This window comes from Petromyzon marinus, chromosome 57 (assembly GCF_048934315.1).
Source record: "Petromyzon marinus isolate PM22_M1 ecotype Great Lakes invasive population chromosome 57, UKy_Petmar_22M1.pri1.0, whole genome shotgun sequence".
Taxonomy (NCBI): domain Eukaryota; kingdom Metazoa; phylum Chordata; class Hyperoartia; order Petromyzontiformes; family Petromyzontidae; genus Petromyzon; species Petromyzon marinus.
In genome coordinates, this window is record NC_133723.1 from 3436451 (window position 1) to 3459241 (window position 22791).

The window sequence follows — 22791 nt, forward strand, 5'->3', positions numbered from 1 at the left end:
TGCGATGAGAGGGGAGAGGTAGGGGAGTGCGTGGAGGGGAGTGAGATGAGAGAGGCAGGAGAGGTAGGAGAGTGAGTGGAGTTGATCTGTGAGCTGGCTGTGTGAGTCTCTCTCCCTCTCTCTCCGTCCCCCTCTCACCAGTTGGGCATGAGAGCGTTGTCGGGACCGCGGAACATGATCCCCACGTTGGTGGCGTGGTCCCGTGAGGAGTAGAAGTCTGTGTAGTCTCCTGCACTCACGACATTTAAACAAAGGTGCTATTGTGAATCGCACCCCCCCCCCCACCTCGCCATTTAAACAAACCATTTGGGGGGCTGTGCTCGGGGGGGGGGGGGGGGCGTGAGGTTCACAATGGCCGTGTCCGAAGGTACGCAGCCAGCACGGCCGAGAACCTGGGTTCAATCCCCGGGTCTGGGTGTCTCTGTCTCTCTCAAATGGGTTCGCTCACTCATCCCACTCACTCAGCCGACCACTCAGCCGCCCACTCAGCCGCCCACTCAGCCGCCCACTCGCCCACTCCCTCTCTCACTCACTCACCCACCCACCCAACGACTCCCTACCCAACCCACCCACTCGCCCACCCACTCCCTCTCTCACTCACCCACCCACCCACTCCCTCTCTCATCCACCCACTCACCCACCCACTCGCCCACCCACCCACTCCCTCTCTCACCCACCCACCCACTCACTCGCCGACCCACTCACCCACCCACCCACTCCCTCCCTCACCCACCGACCCACCCACTCACCTACCCTATCAACCAAACCCACTCATGCAAAGACAACTGCTGACAGACTGTATAGCCTCAGCAGACTGTCGGGGCAAGTGCTGTTAGCGAGCAGCGCCTATGAAGGCCGGCAAGGCACACGAGGGCGTGGGTGGCCAGCACCACCCTACGGCTGCCTTGCCTCCCCAGTTGTGATGTTTACACACCGCACCAGGTTTAAACTTAAAGATATTTAATACATAGTTTTAATTTGAGCAGGTCAAGCCCACTCAGCTCTTTTTCAGAATCGACCTGGCCACAAATGATAGACCGACAAAGTGGTTTATCATCGTGTGGAAATGCAGAGCACTCGAAGCGCTTCCGAAAGCGTGACGTCGATTCTATCTGTGGAGGGAAAAACCGGAGGACCCGGAGAAAAAAAACCACGTGACCACGGGGAGTGAGAGAGAGAGAGACGCCGCAAACTCAAAATATACAGCAGCAGCAGGCGTCAGGGTTGGGATAGAACCCACGATCTCCTGTATACCAGGCGAGGTAGTTAACATCTCATAGCCACCGTGATGATGATGAGAGAGAGACACCGCAAATTCCAAATCCACAGCAGGCGTCAGGGTCGGGATCGAACCCACGACCTCCTGTATACCAGGTGAGGTAGTTAACATCTCCTAGCCACCGTGATGATGATGAGAGAGAGACACCGCAAATTCCAAATCCACAGCAGGCGTCAGGGTCGGGATCGAACCCACGACCTCCTGTATACCAGGTGAGGTAGTTAACATCTCCTAGCCACCGTGATGATGATGAGAGAGAGACACCGCAAACTCCAAATATACAGCAGCAGACGTCAGGGTCGGGATCGAACCCACGACCTCCTGCATACCAGGCGAGGTAGTTAACATTTCGCCATCACAGCAGCCTGACTCATTTGAGGCCGAGCCGACCTAGGGGAGGCCCAGGACCGGCTCAGATAATCGTCGCCGGCGAGTCCCCATCCTGGTGGAGGCATTGATTCAAACCCATCACACTTCTCTCCGGGGTCTTGATAAAATGAATACCACTCTGTGGAGTGTGGGGTGTCGGGGTCAACGGTAGTTGCCTGTCGAACAGACTCGCTCTCGCCAGAGGAACGTGGAGTTTCCACTGATGCCACGCGCCGCTCACCGATGTTGGCGGGGAGGTGCATGGTCGCCTCTTCTCGCAGCGTGAATGCCCTGACGGCAAAGATAAAGACAAAGATCCCTCCCGTGTTAGCTTCAAAACAGATTGTGGGGGCAAGTGCTTTGTTAACCGCCTGCACCACCACCACCACCACCGCCGCATATACACTCACACAGTCACACACAGACACACACAGACACACAAAGACACTCACACAGCCACACACAGACACACAAAGACACTCACACACAGACACACAAAGACACAAAGACACTCACACACAGACACACAAAGACACAAAGACACTCACACACAGACACACAAAGACACAAAGACACTCACACACAGACACACAAAGACACTCACACAGTCACACACAGACACTCACACACAGACACACAAAGACACTCACACACAGACACACAAAGACACTCACACACAGACACAAAAGACACTCACACAGTCACACACAGACACACAAAGACACTCACACAGTCACACACAGACACACAAAGACACTCACACAGCCACACACAGACACACAAAGACACTCACACAGTCACACACAGACACAAAAAGACACACACAGTCACACACAGACACACAAAGACAGTCACACAGTCACACACATAAAGACAGTCACACAATCACCACGCCTGGCCACCTTTGTGTGTGTGTGTGCATCTGCCAGTCATCTCAGCCAGTCAATCCACGGCACCTGGGTCTGTCCCGTGACCTCCTCCTGCACCTAGCCTGGCACATCGGTCAACCCACAGCACCTGTGGGGTCCTGTCCCCCCCCCACACCCCCAACCCCCCCACCAACCCCGCAACCCCCCCCCCCCCACCAACCCCCCAACTAGTCCGTGGCAAGGCAAGGTAAAAGCTAAAAACAACGAGCCTACCTTCACCCTACCTTCTCACCCTTACCCCATACAAATGACCCGATTGCAGGGTAATTACCGGGGTACTACTACACGTGAAAAAGGTTTATGAAAGGTAAATGCGAGGTAGAGGGCTTCATTCGTACAGAAAACTCTCGAATCGGGCATTGAGGCTGTTGACGACACCGTCCTCCATAACCCCCCTCGTCCCAGCCGTCTTGGCCGACGACGATCTCGTCATCTCGTCCAACAACCTGATCAAGTTGTTCGTCACTGCCCATCGTCCTCGGACGAACGACGGGCAATAAGATCCTGCGGCGCTCCGGCCCGGTTAGACGGGGGGGGGGGGGGGGGGGGGGGGGTGGGGTGGGGGGCCTTCAGGCAGCCGGCCGCGATCCGCGAGAGCAGGCACGTGGTGGACCGGGTGAAGAGCGCCGTCGGCAGCGACCGGCGAACGCGCGCCAAACTCCCGGCCGGCTCGGCTATTCGCGCGTTCGCAGGGAGCCGACGTCGCCGGCGCTCCCGAGCAGTCGCAGGCCATCGTGTCGTGGGCGTGCAGCACGCTCTTTGCGGGGAGACCACGCCACCGCGTGACGTCAACGGAGGCGCTGGGCGCTCGTGACGCCCCACGGCTCGGAAAACGATCGATCGGCCTCTTCGCCGCCGGTCGTCGCCGGAGCTGCCGACGTTGCCGAGCGGCGGGGTGCCGAGCAGCGACCCGCTCCTCCACCACGTGAGCGGGATCGCGAGCGCGTCCTGAGCCACGGCGCTGCAGGACGGAGCGGACCGTGGGGCCTTCAGTGTGGCCAGCTCGTGTACGGCTCTGCCGTTGTCGGCAGCTGTGGATTCCGCTAGGAGCTGGTGCGGCGCCGCACCAGCTCGGCCTTCGTCCCCGGTCGCGGGCGGGCCAAGGGCTCGTCGACCGCTCGGAGGGCGGCTTCACCGCGGTCGCCGGTGGCGACGGACCAGGTGCTCCGTCGCCACCGGCACGGGATCCAATGCCGACTTGCGGCCCGCCGCCGCCGCCGCCGACGACGGGGTCGCGACCTGGCGCGGCATTCGCAAGGAACGCTGGGCCAAGCCCTCGACGCCTGCCCACTGCACGTCCGGAGAGGGCGCCGACGCCGCTCGCATCCCGGAAGCGCGCCCCGACGGTGTCCGACGCGACACGCCTCTTTGACGGCGCCGTCGCCCACGCCGAAACGTCGAATTCCGCCCCGTGCTCGTCGGCTCCTCGCCGGCGAGCTTGGCGACCGCGGCCTCCGCGGCGGCACGGCCGCCGGGCGACCTCGCCGCGCCCGACGGCGCCGAGCGCCGAGCGCAGTTCGGCGCTTTGGTCCGCTCGATCCGGACCGAATGGTCCCCGCGCCGGATGTGGTGTCGATCCGGTGCACCGTGACCGTCCGAGCGAGGTGGCGACGTCCAGGTAAAGGAGATAGAACGCCCCGAGCGACGGGCAGCACGATGGCGTGAAGCCCGACAAGCCTGCGGCTCGACGGGCCCCCCCCGTATCCCCGCGTCAAAGTGTGGCCCCCTAAGGGCTCGTCGCTGCCGGCGGCTCGCAGGGAGATTTGCACCTTGGGTGAACGAAAATCAACCCACCGCGTTCTCAAACTTTACCGGCGGCTCGCCGAGGCGCCGGCCCCGCCGCCCGGGGCCGGCGCCTCGGCGAGCTTCTTGAGGCGGGGCTTCTCTCACCCCGGCGCGTTCGCGTGGGAGGAAAAAAACCACCCGCGGCGGTGCACGCAGTGCACGCACTGCCGCGTTCCTTGCCACGCACGGGGATCACCCCTCCATCCGGTCGTAGGGCGTGCGTGCTCCCGCGGGAAGGCACACGCCGCTGTCCCACATCGACTGCTGTTCCCGACCTCCAGAACGCGGTCCGTCTCAAACTGGTCGCGGGTTGACAGGGAGGCCACGGACTGCGCCACGGAGATTTGAGCGAGCGGTAAACAGAGTATTTAGCGGGTAAGACTTCAACGCTACCTTGGCCCTACCCCTCGGCCTTACTCCACGGTCGACACGTTTACCCTTTCACCCAGTAAAAAGGGGTACGTTACCTTGCCTTGCCGAGGCCTACCCCCCACCTTCCCCCCCAGCAACCCCCTCCACCCCCGCCATCACCCCACCCCCCCCCCCCCCATGCCGGGCTGGTCGCCAGCGTCCCCCGGGGCGTCCCCGCCGGCGCTCACCGCCGGCGCAGGGTGGCGTCGTCCCGCAGGGCTCCACCGCCTCCCGTGGAGGCGAGGAGGCGCTGCAGCGCCTCACGCAGCTCCCTCCACGCGCCGCCGCCCAGCGCCATCAGCCCGTTCAGAGACGCCTGCGCTCGTGCGGGGGGGCCAGAAAAGGTGGCACGCGGACTCCTCCACTTACGGACGAGCACAGGGGCTCCTCCGCTTACGAACCAAGAGACTCCTCCGCTTACGAACCATTTGACTCCTCCGCTTACGAACCAATTGAAACTCCTCCGCTTACGAACCAATTGAGACTCCTCCACTTACGGACGAGCACAGCGGCTCCTCCACTTACGGACTAGCACAGAGGCTCCTCCGCTTACGAACCAATAGACTCCTCCGCTTACGAACCAATTGAAACTCCTCCATTTACGAACCAATTGAGACTCCTCCACTTACGGACGAGCACAGCGGCTCCTCCACTTACGGACGAGCACGGGGGCTCCTCCGCATACGAACCAATAGAGACTCCTCCACTTACGAACCAATTGAGACTCCTCCACTTACGGACGAGCACAGGGGCTCCTCCGCTAAAGAACCAAGAGACTCCTCCGCTTACGAACCAATAGAGACTCCTCCACTTGCGGATGAGCACAGGGGCTCCTCCGCTTACGAACCAATTGAGATTCCTCCGCTTACGAACCAATTGAGACTCCTCCACTTACGGATGAGCACAGGGGCTCCTCCGCTTACGAACCAATTGAGATTCCTCCGCTTACGAACCAATTGAGACTCCTCCACTTACGGAGGAGCACAGCGGCTCCTCCACTTACGAACCAATTGAGACTCCTCCACTTACGGACGAGCACAGGGGCTCCTCCGCTAAAGAACCAAGAGACTCCTCCGCTTACGAACCAATAGAGACTCCTCCACTTGCGGACGAGCACAGGGGCTCCTCTGCTTACGAACCAATTGAGATTCCTCCGCTTAAATTTTGATTGAAAGCTTTCGTGACTGCAGTAATTCATATTCTTAGTTTTTTCGGTAAAGTCACGTTGAAGAGAAACAACAAAATAATAAAATATATAAAACAATAAAACATTCTCACGACGTTTCGACCATAACTCAAACGGTCGTCTTCAGGTGTGTTGGTTCGCATAAATGTATTTTTAAACGGCGCATTTATTTATTTATTAAAAAAGAAGAATTCTCTCATCAACACTCTGTATCATAGAGCCCAATGCATATCCGACCAGGAACACATAAGCAGTGAACTCAAGCACGTACACCAAGCTCTTAGGGCTAATGGTTACTCCGACTATACAATCCGCAAAGCTATCACTCAAACCATGAAGAAGAACCCTCTTGAGGAGCCTTTCAAAAGCATCACTTTACCCTACATTGCTGGGATCACAAAAAAGATCTCCAAAATCTTGAATAAACACAAGATCCAGGTCCGTTTCAACACATTACATAAAATCCGTGATCTGGTTCCGTCTGTAAAAGATGTGATTCCGGACATACAATACCCTGGTGTCTACAAACTAAGTTGCCTCTGTGGTAGTAGTTACATTGGAGAAACCAAACGCCATGTCTCGGACCGCATTCGTGAACACAAAGCAGACCTTAAACACGGTAGGACCAACACCTCGACCGTAGCAGATCATTGTTCTAATTCAGTAGGCTCACATGCCATTGACTTTTCCAAGACAGAGGTTCTTTGTAAGCCATCTGGCTTCCATGAGAGATTCGTTCATGAGGCTATCCACATATACAAGCACAGAGACAATTTCAACCGAGAAGATGGATTCTATCTTAGCAATCATTGGAAAGATTTGATAAACCATTTCAGGTCTTAATTGATTGTTCACGCTTACAGTGGCTTTCAGACAGCATACATTATAAAAAATTTCGTCTCCCCCCTCCTCTTTTCAGAATATAGATGGACTAGTCCTGGGTAAACTGCCAAATCGCTGCGCGTGGCGCTAACGTTTTTTATAAATAAATAAATGCGCCGTTTAAAAATAAATTTATGCGAACCAACACACCTGAAGACGACCGTTTGAGTTATGGTCGAAACGTCGTGAGAATTTTTTATTGTTTTATATATATTTTATTATTTTGTTGTTTCTCTTCAACGTGACTTAACCGAAAAAACTAAGAATATTCCTCCGCTTACGAACCAATTGAGACTCCTCCACTTACGGACGATCACAGCGGCTCTTCCGCTTACGAACCAATTGAGACTCCTCCACTTACGGAGGAGCACAGCGGCTCCTCCACTTACGAACCAATTGAGACTCCTCCACTTACGGAGGAGCACAGCGGCTCCTCCACTTACGAACCAATTGAGACTCCTCCACTTACGGACGAGCACAGCGGCTCCTCCACTTACGAACCCATAGAGACTCCTCCGCTTACGAACCAATAGAGACTCCTCCACTTACGGACGAACACAGGGGTTCCCCCACTTACGAACCAATTGAGACTCCTCCACTTACGGACGAGCACAGGGGGCTCCTCCGCTTACGAACCAATTGAGACTCCTCCGCTGACAAACTAATTGACTCCTCCGCTTACGAACCAACCGAACCTCCTCCGCTTACGAACCAATCGAGACTCCTCCACTTACGGACGAGCACAGGGGCTCCTCCGCTTACGAACCAATAGAGACTCCTCCATATTCTTTGGGTATTTCGGTAAAAGCCACGTAGAGAGGAAAAAAAAAATCACGACATTTCGATCGCAACACAAGCAATCGTCATCAGGTGAAACAATTGCGAGAGAGCTGCTGAGGCAGGTTGTTTTAAAGGTTTCAGATGGGCGGAGCCCAAGGGTCATAAGCCAAGTGGGCGGGGCTATATATTCTTGGTTCTTTCGGTTAAGTCACCACCACGTAGAAGGGAAACAATAAAATAATTAAAAAATATAAAACAATAAAATTCTCACGGCGTTTCGACTGCAACGCAAGCAATCATCATCAGGTGTGAAAAGCACAGCAAGAAAATGTATTGTTTTTATTGTCTTATATTTTTATTATTTTATTGTTTCCCTTCTAAGTGACTTTACCGAAAGAACCAAGAATATGAATCCCTGCAGTTCACGAAAGCTTTAAATCGAAATTTGGGCGGGGCTAGTGATGAAATTTGCATGTAAATGTAAGAACGAGCAACGGTATCGTGAATTAAGGACATCTCACTATCTCCAGGTGATTTGCTCGTCAGTTTCGATGCGGTATCTTTGTTTACCAAAGTTCCTGCGCCTGCCACCGTTGCAATCATTGAAGATTTGGTCCAACAAGGACTGAATGCTGATGTAGCGGCTCTGGTTAGACACTGGCTCACCAACACTTACTTCACCTGGAATGGAACATTCTACAAACAAGCTGAAGGTACCCCAAATGGGTTCTTCCTTATCTCCGGTTGTAGCCAATGTTTTCATGGACAAATTCGAGACAGATGCCATCCAGGCATCCACCCTACGTCCTTCCTTTTGGAAAAGGTACGTAGATGACACACGTTCGTCATCTGGCCACATGGCCTACCAGCTCTGGACCAATTCCTTCAACCACATCAATTCCATACCCCGAACCAATAGAGACTCCTCCACTTGCGTACGAGCACAATGGGCTCCTCCGCTTACGAACCGATCGAGAACTTCTCCACCTGCGAACCAGTACAGAGACCCCTCCACTTACGAACGAGTTCAAGGACTCCTCCACTTACGAACGAGTTCAAGGACTCCTCCACTTACGAACGAGTTCAAGGACTCCTCCACTTACAAACGAGTACTGGGGCTCCTCCGCTTAGGAACGAGTTGGGTTCCAGAGGTGTCTGTTCATAAGTCGATTGTAAAGTCCAACTTTACTCCTGTCGACTCCAAACACGTTGTACGGTGTGTACACTAAACACGGGGAATGGCTTTAAACGTTGTATAATTTCCTGTAGATGCCATTGGTTCTTCACGTTCTGTAGATTTAGATGCCACTGGTTCTTCACGTTCTGTAGATGTAGATGCCACTGGTTCTTCACGTTCTGTAGATGTAGATGCCACTGGTTCTTCACGTTCTATAGATGTAGATGCCACTGGTTCTTCACGTTCTGTAGATGTAGATGCTACTGATCCTGCATGTTATGCAGATGCCACTGGTTCCTCACGTTCTGCAGATGTAGATGCCACTGGTTCTTCACGTTCTGTAGATGTAGACGCCACTGGTTCTTCATATTCTTGCAGATGTAGATGCCACTGGTTCTTCACGCTCTGCAGATGTAGATGCCACTGGTTCTTCACGTTCTGTAGATGTAGACGCCACTGGTTCTTCATATTCTTGCAGATGTAGATGCCACTGGTTCTTCACGCTCTGCAGATGTAGATGCCACTGGTTCTTCACGTTCTGTAGATGTAGATGCCACCACCGCCATCTATTCCGCGGTGGGTGAACTTACGACTCTCGGTCCGAACAAGCAACTGGACGTACGGACAGCTTTGTTCGTATTTATGAAAGTTCGTAAGTCGAGTGTTCGTAAGTAGAGGAGTCTCTGTACCCCCTCCCCCCCCCCATATAGCCTGTAACAGACTGTTGGGGCAAGTGCTGTTAGCGAGCAGTAGGACCTATGAAAGTCGGCACGGCACACGAGGGGGTGGGTGTTGAAGCACCACGTCCGGCCGCCTTTGTCTCCCCAGTGGCGACGTTTACTACACACCATACCAGGTACTCATTTGAGGCTGAGTCGACCTAGGGGAAGCCCAGGACGTGTTCAGATAATCGCTGTCACAGGTGGTGGTGCCGGTGGCGGTGAGCGGGAATCGAACCCGGGTCACCGCTGCACTGTGCTACGAACCGCCGGGTTCGTTTCGCAGTGCACTTACCGCCACTCTATCATCATCAGCAGCAGCATGATCAGAATCTTCATCAGCATTATCATCAGCAGCAGGATCAGCATCTTCATCAGCATCATGAGTATCATCGCCGAGATGAGCGAGTGCTGGTCAGCGAGTTGAGTGGCGTGCGTGTGTGAGTGCGTGAGTGAGTGAGTGTGTGAGTGAGTGTGTGAGTGAGTGCGTGAGTGAGTGTGTGAGCGAGTGAGTGCGTGAGTGAGTGTGTGAGCGAGTGAGTGCGTGAGTGAGTGTGTGAATGAGTGTGTGAGTGAGTGCGTGAGTGAGTGCGTGAGTGAGTGTGTGAGTGAGTGCGTGCGTGAGTGAGTGCGTGAGTGAGTGTGTGAGTGCGTGTGTGAGTGAGTGTGTGAGTGTGTGAGTGAGTGTGTGAGTGAGTGTGTGTGTGAGTGTGTGAGTGTGTGAGTGCGTGTGAGTGCGTGTGTGAGTGAGTGAGTGCTTGAGCGAGTGTGTGAGTGAGTGTGAGTACGTGAGCGAGTGTGTGTGTGAGTGCGTGCGTGCGTGTGTGTGTGAGTGAGTGCGTGTGTGAGTGCGTGAGTGCGTGTGTGAGTGTGTGAGTGAGTGCGTGAGTGTGTGAGTGTGTGAGTGAGTGTGTGAGTGTGTGTGTGAGTGCGTGCGTGAGTGAGTGCGTGAGTGAGTGCGTGAGTGAGTGTGTGAGTGCGTGTGTGAGTGCGTGAGTGAGTGCGTGAGTGAGTGTGTGAGTGCGTGTGTGAGTGCGTGAGTGTGTGAGTGCGTGTGTGAGTGCGTGTGTGAGTGCGTGAGTGCGTGCGTGAGTGTGTGAGTGCGTGTGTGAGTGCGTGAGTGAGTGTGTGAGTGAGTGTGTGAGTGCGTGTGTGAGTGTGTGAGTGAGTGAGTGTGTGAGTGAGTGTGTGAGTGCGTGTGTGAGTGCGTGAGTGCGTGTGTGCGTGCGTGCGGCGCTCACCTCGGTGAGCACGTGTTGGTGAGGAGCAAGCTCGGGCCCGCTGAAGGCCTCCTTCACCACGCCCAGGTCCAGGATGTGGTCCCCGATCGCCACCCCGATCCTAGGCCGAGGCTGCGCCCACACACAAAGACAAAGGTACCCCCCCCCCCACTGTGTAGCCCACGCAGACTGTTGGGGCAAGTGCTGTTAGTAGCGAGTAACAGGGGTGGGTGAAAGGGGGTGAAAGGGGATGAAGGGGGGTGGGTGAAGGGGGGGTGAAGGGGGGTGGGTGAAGTGGGTTGTTTTTCAATCCAGGCTCTCCCGGTCGCGAGTTGGGGGAAGGGCCTTGTGTGTGCATGTGTCTGTGTGTGTCTGTGTGTGTCTGTGTGCCTCTTTCTCATTGTGCATGTGTCTGTGTGTGTGTCTGTGATCCAGACCAAGAAGCTACCTGGTCTGTCGCTCCACACGAAGCTTCGGGTCTTCTCGGCCATGGTCATGCCATCCCTTCTCTACGCTTGCGAAACGTGGACCCCCCCCTAACGGAACCAATCAGGCTGGCCTGCCTACAATCCATCCTGGGTTCAACCAGTAGGCTGGATTGTGTGAGGAGGTCACAAATCCTTGAAAGATTTGGACAAAGTCCCATCGGTGAGCTCCTCCAGCAGGCAAGGCTGCATTGGCTGGGCCATGTAGCCCACATGCCCAGCCACCACATGCCTAAACAGATTATTTTTGGCCGCATAGAGGGGGCTAAACGGGCGCGGCACGGGCTAGAGAAGAGATGGAGTGATGTGGTACAGGAAGACGTGGAGCTGAGTGGACTTGCCGATGACCGGTACCAGCGGTGTCAAGATCGGCTTCTGTGGAGGAGGCTCGTGAAGGACGCTACTGCTGCTGCTGGGCAGTTGGAGGCAGTCGCGCTCCAGCAACAACGGAGGGCAGAGGAGCGACGCTCACAACAACGAGCGGAGCGCCGGGCGACTAAAACACAGCAAGTTGGCACAGTAGGGGGCACAGGTGGTGCATCGGCCACTCATCTCAGTCAGCTGACCCTTGGCACCTACTGGGTCTGTCCCGTGACCTTCTGCTAGAGGGCGTTCGACACTTGACGTGGCCTCAACGTGCACAAGCGCCGTGGTGATGTCACCCCCACTTCGTAGCGAATGGGGGTTGTTGTTATTGTTGTGCGTGTGTGGGGCTCTGTGTCTGTGTCTACGTGTGTGTCTGTATGTGTGTGTCTGTGTGTCTGTGGTCGCGGGTTGCTGAGGAGATGGAGTCTGCCTCAGTGGCCCGTGATCACAAATCTCTATTTAACTCCATCAAAAAAGTAACCTGCAGCGCCACACCTATTACCATCATTAGGGGAAAAAACGGTGATCCAATCTCCGACCCCCAGGACCAGGTTTGCAGATTTGCTGAGCATTTCTGTGAGGTCCTGGGGGAGGGAAAATTCCTCAGCCAGGAAAACATCGTGGCACAAAGTGAGGATGACCCTGCTGAGGCTGCGGTGCCTCAAATATTGGAAGAAGTCACCCCCTGTGAGTGGCTGGCTGAGGTTCCATCTGTTGAGGAAGTACTGAAGGCGATCCGGAGTCTGAGACCAGGAAAGGCAGCGGGCAGAGATGATCTCCCAATGCTAAATTCTCCTGTTTAATTTGTACTAAGGGCCTCGGTGAATGTGTATGCTCTGACTTTAACGTAGCTATTTCTGCAGCAGGTACAAGCTCTATTTCTGCAGCAGGTACAAGCTAATCACTCAGCTATCTCAATGCTAAATTCTATGCTAATTCCATTGTCAAGATGTGTATGCCTTAACTTAGCTATTTCAATGCTAAATTCTATGCTAATCCCTTTAACAATGGGTGCCTCTGCGGGTGTGTATGCTTTAACTTTTAACATAGCTATTTCTGTGACCAGTCACAAGCTAATCATTCAGCCATTTCAATGCTAAATCATATGCTAATTCCTTTGTCAAGGCGCTTTGTTCCTCTCACACAGCTTAAAGGCCGTATCTGAACATGGCTCTTTCACTCCAGCGCTGTCCTACCAGACAGTCTCGCCCCCTTCACCTGATGAAGGCCGCTTGTGTTGTGGCCGAAACGTTGTGAGAATATTATTGTGTTATTTTATTTTATCAATTTATTATTTTATTCTCATTCTACGTGGTGACTTTACCGAAAGAACCAAAGAACACGTTATGTATGCTGATGATTTGGTAATAGCTGCTCAGTCAGAGGAGGAGTTGGAGATGCTGCTGCTGAGACTGGAGCGTACCATCAGCCCCACCAAAACTAAGCACCTGCCTGCGTATTTTGTACCATCAGACACTCCACCCCCACAACTCCCAATCGGTGATGGGGCAGTTGTGGAGAGAGTGGAGAGTGTTCCATACCTGGGCAGTGTGCTTATGACTGGCTCCAGTTTAACAGCAGAGGTCTCACTCCGAATCAGTCGAGCGGCAATATCTTTTCATCGGTTGCGTAACGCTGTGTGGAAGCTACCTGGTCTGTCGCTCAGCACTAAGCTTCAGGTCTTCTCGGCCACGGTCATTCCCTCCCTTCTCTACGCTTGCGAAACGTGGACCCCCCTAATGGAACATCTTCGCCGGTTAGAAACATTTAGGCTGGCCTGCCTACGATCCATCCTGGGTTTAACCAGACTGGATTGTGTGAGGCGCTCACAAATCCTTGAAAGATCTGGGCAGGGTCCCATCGGTGAGCTCCTTCGGCAGGCAAGGCTGCGATGGCTGGGTCATGTAGCCCGCATGCCCAGCCACCGCATGCCGAAACAGCTTTTGTTTGGCCGGATTGAGGGGGCTAAGCGGGCGCGGCACGGGCTAGAGAAGAGATGGAGTGATGTGGTACAGGAGGACGTGGAGCTGAGTGGACTTGCCGATGACTGGTACCAGCGGTGTCAAGATCGGCCTCTGTGGAGGAGGCTCGTGAAGGATGCTACTGGGCAGTTGGAGGCAGTCGCCCTCCAACAACAACGGAGGGCAGAGGAGCGACGCTCAGAACAACGAGCGGAGCGCCGGGTGGCTAAAGCACAGCAGGTTGGCACAGTAGGGGGCACAGGTGGTGCATCAGCCAGTCATCTCAGTCAGTCGACCTGTGGCACCTGGGTCTGCCCCGTGACCTCCTGCCAGCGGGCGTTCGACACTTCACGTGGCCTCAGGGTGCACATAGCCTGGCACAAGCGTCGTGGTGACGTCACCGCCACTTAGTGGCGAATGGCGGTTGTTGTTGTTGTTGTCTGTGTGCGTGTGTCTGTGTGCGTGTGTGTGCGTGTGTCTGTGTGTGTCTGTGTGTGTCTGTGTGTGTGTGTGTGTGTGCGTGCGAGGCTCACGTTGTCGCGTGTGGAGAAGACGCCGTAGGGGAGGTTCTCCATGGGGAAGTCGGAGTCGGCGGGCACCGGGATGAACGACGACGCCATGGCTGATTGATGCTGGCACGCACACGGCACATACATGGCACACACACGCACGGCACACACACACACACGGTACACACACACGCACGGTACACACACACACACACGGTACACACACACACACGGTACACACACACGCACGGTACACACACACACACACGGTACACACACACGCACGGCACACACACACACACGGTACACACACACGCACGGCACACACACACACACGGTACACACACACGCACGGTACACACACACACACGGTACACACACACGCACGGTACACACACACACACGGTACACACACACGCACGGCACACACACACACACGGTACACACACACGCACGGTACACACACACACACACGGTACACACACACACACGGCACACACACACACACGGTACACACACACACACGGCACACACACACACACGGTACACACACACACACACGGTACACACACACACGCACGGCACACACACACACACACGGTACACACACACACGCACGGCACACACACACACGGCACACACACACACACGGTACACACACACACGCACGGCACACACGCGCACACGGCACACACACGCACGGCACACACACGCACACGGCACACACACGCACACGGCACACACACGCACGGCACACACGCGCACACGGCACACACACGCACACGGCACACACACGGCACACACACGCACACGGCACACACACGGCACACACACACACACGACACACACACGCACACGACACACACACACACGCAAGGCAGGGTCTGCGTCAAAATCAGTATTTAAGACAGCAGGAATCCGATAAGCTATAAAGCTCTTTTCTTCTACAGATGTCCAGGAGGGGCCCAGAGTAAGAACGTTACAACAACAACAACCAAAATACAAAAAAGCACGATAGTGCAAAAGTATAGGAAATGTTAAAAAGTTTACTTACAACTTTCGTGACTGCAGGAATTGGTATTCTTTGGTCCTTTGGGTAAAGTCACGTAGATAGAAAAAAATAAGTGAATAAAAATATCACGATGTTTCGATCGGTTTGTTTATAAACAGTTTGCCTTTAGAGGCTAACGCCTTTTCCTGCTGACGAACGTCCGTTTGTGTTGCGTTCGAAACGTCGTGGTAATTTTATTCACTTTTTACCGAAAGAACCAAAGAAAGGTAAACAAATCACTTGCAAATATAAAAATAAAACTAAATTATTGTTTTATCTTAGCAGGTGAAGCCCATATTCTACGGCTCTTTCGGTAAAGTCACGTAGATAGAAAAAAATAATAACAATAAAATAATAAAAAAGATAAAGTGACTAAAGATATCATGACGTGTCCATCGCAACACAAGCGGCCGTCAAAGTCAAAGCCCACTTGAGGTATTAACTTATTTTTCATGAGCGACCTGGCCACAAATGATAGCTCAACGGAGTGGCGGTATCATCATCATCATCATGCGGAAATTCACGAGCGGCAAGATAATCTCAACGCGCGTTGCTAAACGTGGAGGGAACAAGCGGAGGACCCGGAGAAAAAAACATCCACGCGGCTTACGGGGAGAGAGACACCGCAAACTCCAAATATACAGCAGCAGCAGGCGGCAGGGTCAGGATCGAACCCACGACCTCCTGTACACCAGGCGAGGTAGGTAACATCTCATAGCCACCGTGATGGTGATGAGAGACACCGCAAACTCCAAATATACAGCAGCAGCAGGCGTCAGGGTCAGGATCGAACCCACGACCTCCTGTACACCAGGCGAGGTAGGTAACATCTCATAGCCACCGTGATGATGATGATGAGAGAGACACGCAAACTCCAAATATACAGCAGCAGGAGTCAGGGTCAGGATCGAACCCACAACCTCCTGTGTACCAGGCGAGGGAATTAACATCTCCTATCCACCGTGATGATGATGATGATGAGAGAGACGCAAACTCCAAATTTACAGCAGGCGTCATGGTCAGGATCGAACTCACGACATCCTGCATACCAGGCGAGGTAGTCAACATCTCATAGCCACGGCAGCTCCGTACAGCCCAGCTGGGAACCGACTCACCCATCAGTGAGATGATGAGCTGGTGGGTGGGTGAGATGGTAAGTGGGTGGGTGAGATGGTGAGTGGGTGGGTGAGATGGTGAGTGGGTGGGTGAGCTGGTGATTGGGTGTTAGATGGTGAGTGGATAGGTGAGCTGGTGGGTGGGTGAGATGGTAAGTGGGTGGGTGAGATGGTAAGTGGGTGGGTGAGATGGTGAGTGGGTGCGTTAGATGGTGAGTGGGTGGGTGAGATGGTAATTGGGTGGGTGAGATGCTAAGTGGGTGGGTGAGATGGTGAGTTAGATGGTGAGTGGATGGGTGAGCTGGTGAGTGGGCGGGTGAGATGGTGAGTGGGTGTTAGATGGTGAGTGGATAGGTGAGCTGGTGATAGGGTGAGATGGTGAGTGGGTGGGTGAGATGGTAAGTGGGGGGGTGAGATGGTGAGTGGATGGGTGAGTTGGTGAGTGGGTTAGATGGTAAGTGGGTGGGTGAAATGGTAAGTGGGTGGGTGAGATGGTAAGTGGGTGGGTGAGATGGTAAGTGGGTGGGTGAGATGGTGAGTGGATGGGTGAGATGGTGAGATGGTGAGTGGGTGGGTGAGATGGTGAGTGGGTGGGTGAGATGGTAAGTGGGTGGGTGAGATGGTGAGTGGGTGCGTTAGATGGTGAGTGGCTGGGTGAGCTGGTGAGTGGGCGGGTGGGATGGTGAGTGGGTGTTAGATGGTGAGTGGATAGGTGAGCTGGTGAGTGGGTGAGATGGTGAGTGGGTGGGTGAGATGGCGAGTGGGTGCGTTAGATGGTAAATGGATGCGTGAGCTGGTGAGTGGGCGGGTGAGCTGGTGAATGGGCGGGTGAGATGGTGAGTGGGTGTTAGATGGTAAGTGGATAGGTGAGCTGGTGAGTGGGTGAGATGATGAGTGGGTGGGTGAGATGGCGAGTGGGTGCGTTAGATGGCAAGTGGATGCGTGAGCTGGTGAGTGGGTGGGCGGGTGAGATGGTGAGTGGCTGGGTTGATGAATGAATTGGTGAGTGTGTTTGGGCCCTGCCACCGCAGGCACACAATGGCCAACTCTCGTGTCACAGAGCCAGGGGGCAGGGAGGGAGTTTCGCAACGCCATCTGTGTGCGACCCACCAACCCCGGCACTACTGGGTTACAGGCCCCGCTGCAGCTGACGCAGGCACACGCCCCCCGAGAGTCGCAAGTCCACCTCCCCGCTCTCTCCCTCTCGCTTCTGCCCTGGCGTTTCATCTGCGTTCTGTGTTTGCCCAACCATGTGTTTGTGTTTTGGGGAGAGTGAGAGAGAGAGCGAGAGAGGATGAGAGAGTGAGAGAGTGAGACAAAGTGATTGAGCAAGTGAGAGAGTGAGAGAGAGAGAGCAAGGAAGAGAGTGAGAGTCAAACTTTGACTGTTGTTTAAACAACTTTCATTGCCGCCAGCAGCAAAAGCACTGGAGGTGATTTCGATGCGAGATACACAAAGTTACCCAGCAACACAAATGAAAATAAACGTTACAAATCCACGCGCTGTGGCGCTAAAAAGCACCGCGCACAACACAAAATAAAAGTCACGTGGTGGTGGTGGTCATCGCGCAGGCCACGGTGACGAGCGAGCGCTTCAGAAGGTGAACACGTGGGGGGTGACGTCCACGCTAGTACAGAGAGGGACTTGTCCGGCTCCCCAGTGTTCGAGGAAGACGCGCTGCACATCACCGACACGTGGGTGTGTCACGTGGCGTGCTCCAGCCGGAGCCGCGCCTTAAGCAGGCCCCTGAACACTGCAAGCAGCACAGATCAGCCGTCGGTGTCACCTTGCAGCGTCTTTTTATCTCGTTTAGGTTTTTACCCTTTTATCTGGCACAAAAACTGACACCATTATACAAGGGATCATGTTTGCAATAACCACAACACAAGTAGTCAAAATGCAAACAAAAGAGACAACTCTGATAATAATATGCACCGTGCTAGAATTTGATTGGTCCACACCCGAGACGGCTTTTCTTAGAGGCTTGTCTCCATTCGTGTTGGACCAGAAGACGCCAAAAGGCGTACAACTCAAAAACAGCGAACTATCAGAGTATTGAGGGCTCAGGGTGAGCATTTACATTATGAGACCTCCTTTGCTAGTAACAAGATATAGTAATAGGTTTTTACCCTTTTATCTGGCACAAAAACTGACACCTTTATTCAAGGCATCATGTTTGCAATAACCACAACACAAGCAGTCAAAATGCAAACAAAAAGACAACTCTGATAATGATATGCACTGTCCTTGAATTTGATTGGTCCACAACCGAGACGGCTTTTCTTAGAGCCCAGTCTCCACTGGTGTTGGACCATAATGTAAGTGCTTACCCCGAGCCCTCAATACTCTGATAGTGCGCTGTTTTTGAGTTGTACGCCTTTTGGCGTCTTCCGGTCCAACACCAGTGGAGACTAGGCTCTAAGAAAAGCCGTCTCAGGTGTGAACCAATCAAATTCTAGGACAGTGCCAATATTATTATCAGAGTTGTCTCTTTTGTTTGCATTTTGACTGCTTGTGTTGTGGTTATTGCAAACATGATCCCTTGTATAAAGGTGTCAGTTTTTGTGCCAGATAAAAGGGTAAAAACCTATTACTATTACCTATGGGGAGTGTTGAGTCTATGGGTAGTGTGGAGACGATGGGCAGTGTTAAGTCCATGGGCAGTGTTAATTATATGGGCAGTTTTGAGTCTATGGGCAATGTTTATTCTATGGGTAATGTTTAGTCTTTGAGCAGTGTTGAGTCTATGGGGAGTGTTAGTCTATGGGCAGTGTTAGTCTATGGGCAGTGTGAGTCTATGGGCAGTGTGAGTCTATGGGTAGTGTTGAGTCTATGGGTAGTGTAGAGACTATGGGCAGTGTTGAGTCTATGGGCAGTGTTAGTCTATGGGCAGTGTTAGTCTATGGGGAGTGTTAGTCTATGGGCAGTGTGAGTCTATGGGCAGTGTGAGTCTATGGGCAGTGTTAGTCTATGGGCAGTGTTAGTCTATGGGCAGTGTTAGTCTATGGGCAGTGTTGAGTTTATGGGCAGTGTTGAGTTTATGGGCAGTGTTAGTCTATGGGCAGTGTGAGTCTATGGGCAGTGTGAGTCTATGGGCAGTATGTTGAACTTCTTTTGCACCATACGTAGCCAACCATGCTCACAAGAGAGGCCTTCCTTCCCGACAAAAGCGGCCTACTTGACGCAGCCAACGCAGCCTCGCCTGCTGGAGGAGTTCACCGATGATGGGAATTGCGTCGAGATCACTCAAGGTTCTGTCTGTGAGCTCCTCACACTGTAATCCAGTCTCGTGGTTAAACCCAGCATGAATCGTAGGCAAGGCCAGCTTGAACGTTTCAAACCGGCGAAGATGTGCCATCAGAGGGGGTCCACGTTTCGCAAGTGTAGAGAAGGGGAGGGGCATGACTCTGGCCAAGAAGACTCACCCACTCACTCACCACACTGGAGGTCACGGGCGAACGCACTCGCTCACCCACTCACTTACCAACTCAACCACACACCCACTCTACCACTCCACCACACACCCACTCTACCACTCACCCACTCACAAATCTACTCACCCATTCGCTTACCTACTCAACCACACAACCACTCACTTACCTACTCACCCACTCACTTACCTACTCACCCACCCACTCACCTACTCCACCATACACCCACTCTACCACTCACCCACTCCCTCACCTACTCCACCACACACTCACTCTACTACTCACCCACCCACTCACCTATTCCACCACACACCCACTCTACCACTCACCCACTCACTCACCTACTCCACCACACACCCACTCCACCACTCCACCACACACCCACTCTACCACTCACACTTCAACTCGCCACACTCCCTCGCTCTCACACCTCACCGCCAAAGACAAAGATCCCCGATGTAGCCTTGACAGACTTTTGGGGCAAGTCCTGTAAGCGAGTAGCAGCACCCATGACGGCCGGCACGTCCCTACGCCCGCCCGTCCGCCTTTGTCTCCCCCAGTGACGATGCTTGCTCACAGCACCAGGTACTCATTTGAGGCCGAGTCCACCTAGGCGCGAGCCAGCACCGGTTGATCGCGAGTGGGAATCGAACCCCGCCCGGGGTCGCCGGGCGTGGCGCGCTAACCACTGCGCCTCCGCTCACCACAAACACCCCCACCACCACCACAACCACCACCACCACCACCACCACAACCACCACCACAACCACCACCACAACCACCACAACCACCCCCACCACCCCCACCACCACAACCACAACCACCCCCACCACCACAACCACCCCCACCACCACAACCACCCCCACCACCACAACCACCCCCACCACCCCCACCACCACAACCACAACCACCACCACCACCACAACCACCCCCACCACCACAACCACCCCCACCACCACAACCACCCCCACCCCCACCACCACAACCACCCCCACCACCACAACCACAACCACCCCCACCACCACAACCACCACCACCACCACAACCACCCCCACCACCACAACCACCCCCACCACCACAACCACCCCCACCACCACAACCACCCCCACCACCACAACCACCCCCACCACCACAACCACAACCACCCCCACCACCACAACCACCCCCACCACCCCCACCACCACAACCACCCCCACCACCACAACCACCACCACAACCACAACCACCCCCACCACCACAACCACCCCCACCACCACAACCACCCCCACCACCACAACCACCCCCACCACCACAACCACCCCCACCACCACAACCACCCCCACCACCACAACCACAACCACCACCACAACCACCCCCACCACCACAACCACCCCCACCACCACAACCACCCCCACCACCACAACCACCCCCACCACCACAACCACAACCACCCCCACCACCACAACCACCACCACCACCACAACCACCCCCACCACCACAACCACCCCCACCACCACAACCACCCCCACCACCACAACCACCACCACAACCACAACCACCCCCACCACCACAACCACAACCACCCCCACCACCACAACCACCCCCACCACCACAACCACCCCCACCACCACAACCACCCCCACCACCACAACCACCCCCACCCCCACCACCACAACCACCCCCACCACCACAACCACCCCCACCACCACAACCACAACCACCACCACCACCACAACCACCCCCACCACCACAACCACCCCCACCACCACAACCACCACCACAACCACAACCACCCCCACCACCACAACCACAACCACCCCCACCACCACAACCACCCCCACCACCACAACCACCCCCACCACCACAACCACCCCCACCACCACAACCACCCCCACCCCCACCACCACAACCACCCCCACCACCACAACCACCCCCACCACCACAACCACCACCACCACAACCACCCCCACCACCACAACCACAACCACCCCCACCACCACAACCACCACCACCACCACAACCACCACCACCACCACAACCACCCCCACCACCACAACCACCCCCACCACCACAACCACCCCCACCACCACAACCACAACCACCCCCACCACCACAACCACCACCACCACCACAACCACCCCCACCACCACAACCACCCCCACCACCACAACCACCCCCAACACCACAACCACCACCACCACCACCCCCACCACCACAACCACCCCCACCACCACAACCACCCCCACCACCCCCACCACCACAACCACCACCACCACAACCACCACAACCACCACCACAACCACCACCACCACCACAACCACCACCACCACCACAACCACCCCCACCACCACCACCACAACCACCCCCACCACCACAACCACCACCACCACCACAACCACCCCCACCACCACAACCACCCCCACCACCACAACCACCCCCACCACCACAACCACCCCCACCACCACAACCACAACCACCCCCACCACCACAACCACCACCACTACCACAACCACCCCCACCACCACAACCACCCCCACCACCACAACCACCACCACAACCACAACCACCCCCACCACCACAACCACCACCACCACCACAACCACCCCCACCAACACAACCACCCCCACCACCACAACCACCCCCAACACCACAACCACCACCACCACCACCCCCACCACCACAACCACCCCCACCACCACAACCACCCCCACCACCCCCACCACCACAACCACCACCACCACCACAACCACCACAACCACCACCACAACCACCACCACCACCACAACCACCACCACCACCACAACCACCCCCACCACCACAACCACAACCACCCCCACCACCACAACCACCACCACCACCACAACCACCCCCACCACCACAACCACCCCCACCACCACAACCACCCCCACCACCACAACCACCCCCACCACCACAACCACAACCACCCCCACCACCACAACCACCACCACTACCACAACCACCCCCACCACCACAACCACCCCCACCACCACAACCACCCCCACCACCACAACCACCCCCAACACCACAACCACCACCACCACCACCCCCACCACCACAACCACCCCCACAACCACCCCCACCCACCACCACCACAACCACCACCCCCACCAGCCCCACAACCACCACCACCACCACC

The 22791-nt window shown here is 55.0% G+C and overlaps 1 protein-coding gene across 1 annotated transcript in view; it reads right to left on the minus strand.

The window, feature by feature from the left end:
* The window catches only part of FAH (fumarylacetoacetate hydrolase), a 35190-nt gene extending 17387 nt beyond the window's left edge, over positions 1–17803 (minus strand). Inside the window, 7 exon segments of the mRNA XM_076052681.1 lie at positions 139–229; positions 1890–1939; positions 4962–5089; positions 10759–10869; positions 14083–14181; positions 17335–17458; positions 17772–17803. Of these exon segments, the coding sequence (XP_075908796.1) occupies positions 139–229; positions 1890–1939; positions 4962–5089; positions 10759–10869; positions 14083–14181; positions 17335–17458; positions 17772–17788 (620 nt within the window). The 5' untranslated portion in view covers positions 17789–17803.
* Positions 17804–22791: the final 4988 nt, after the last annotated feature.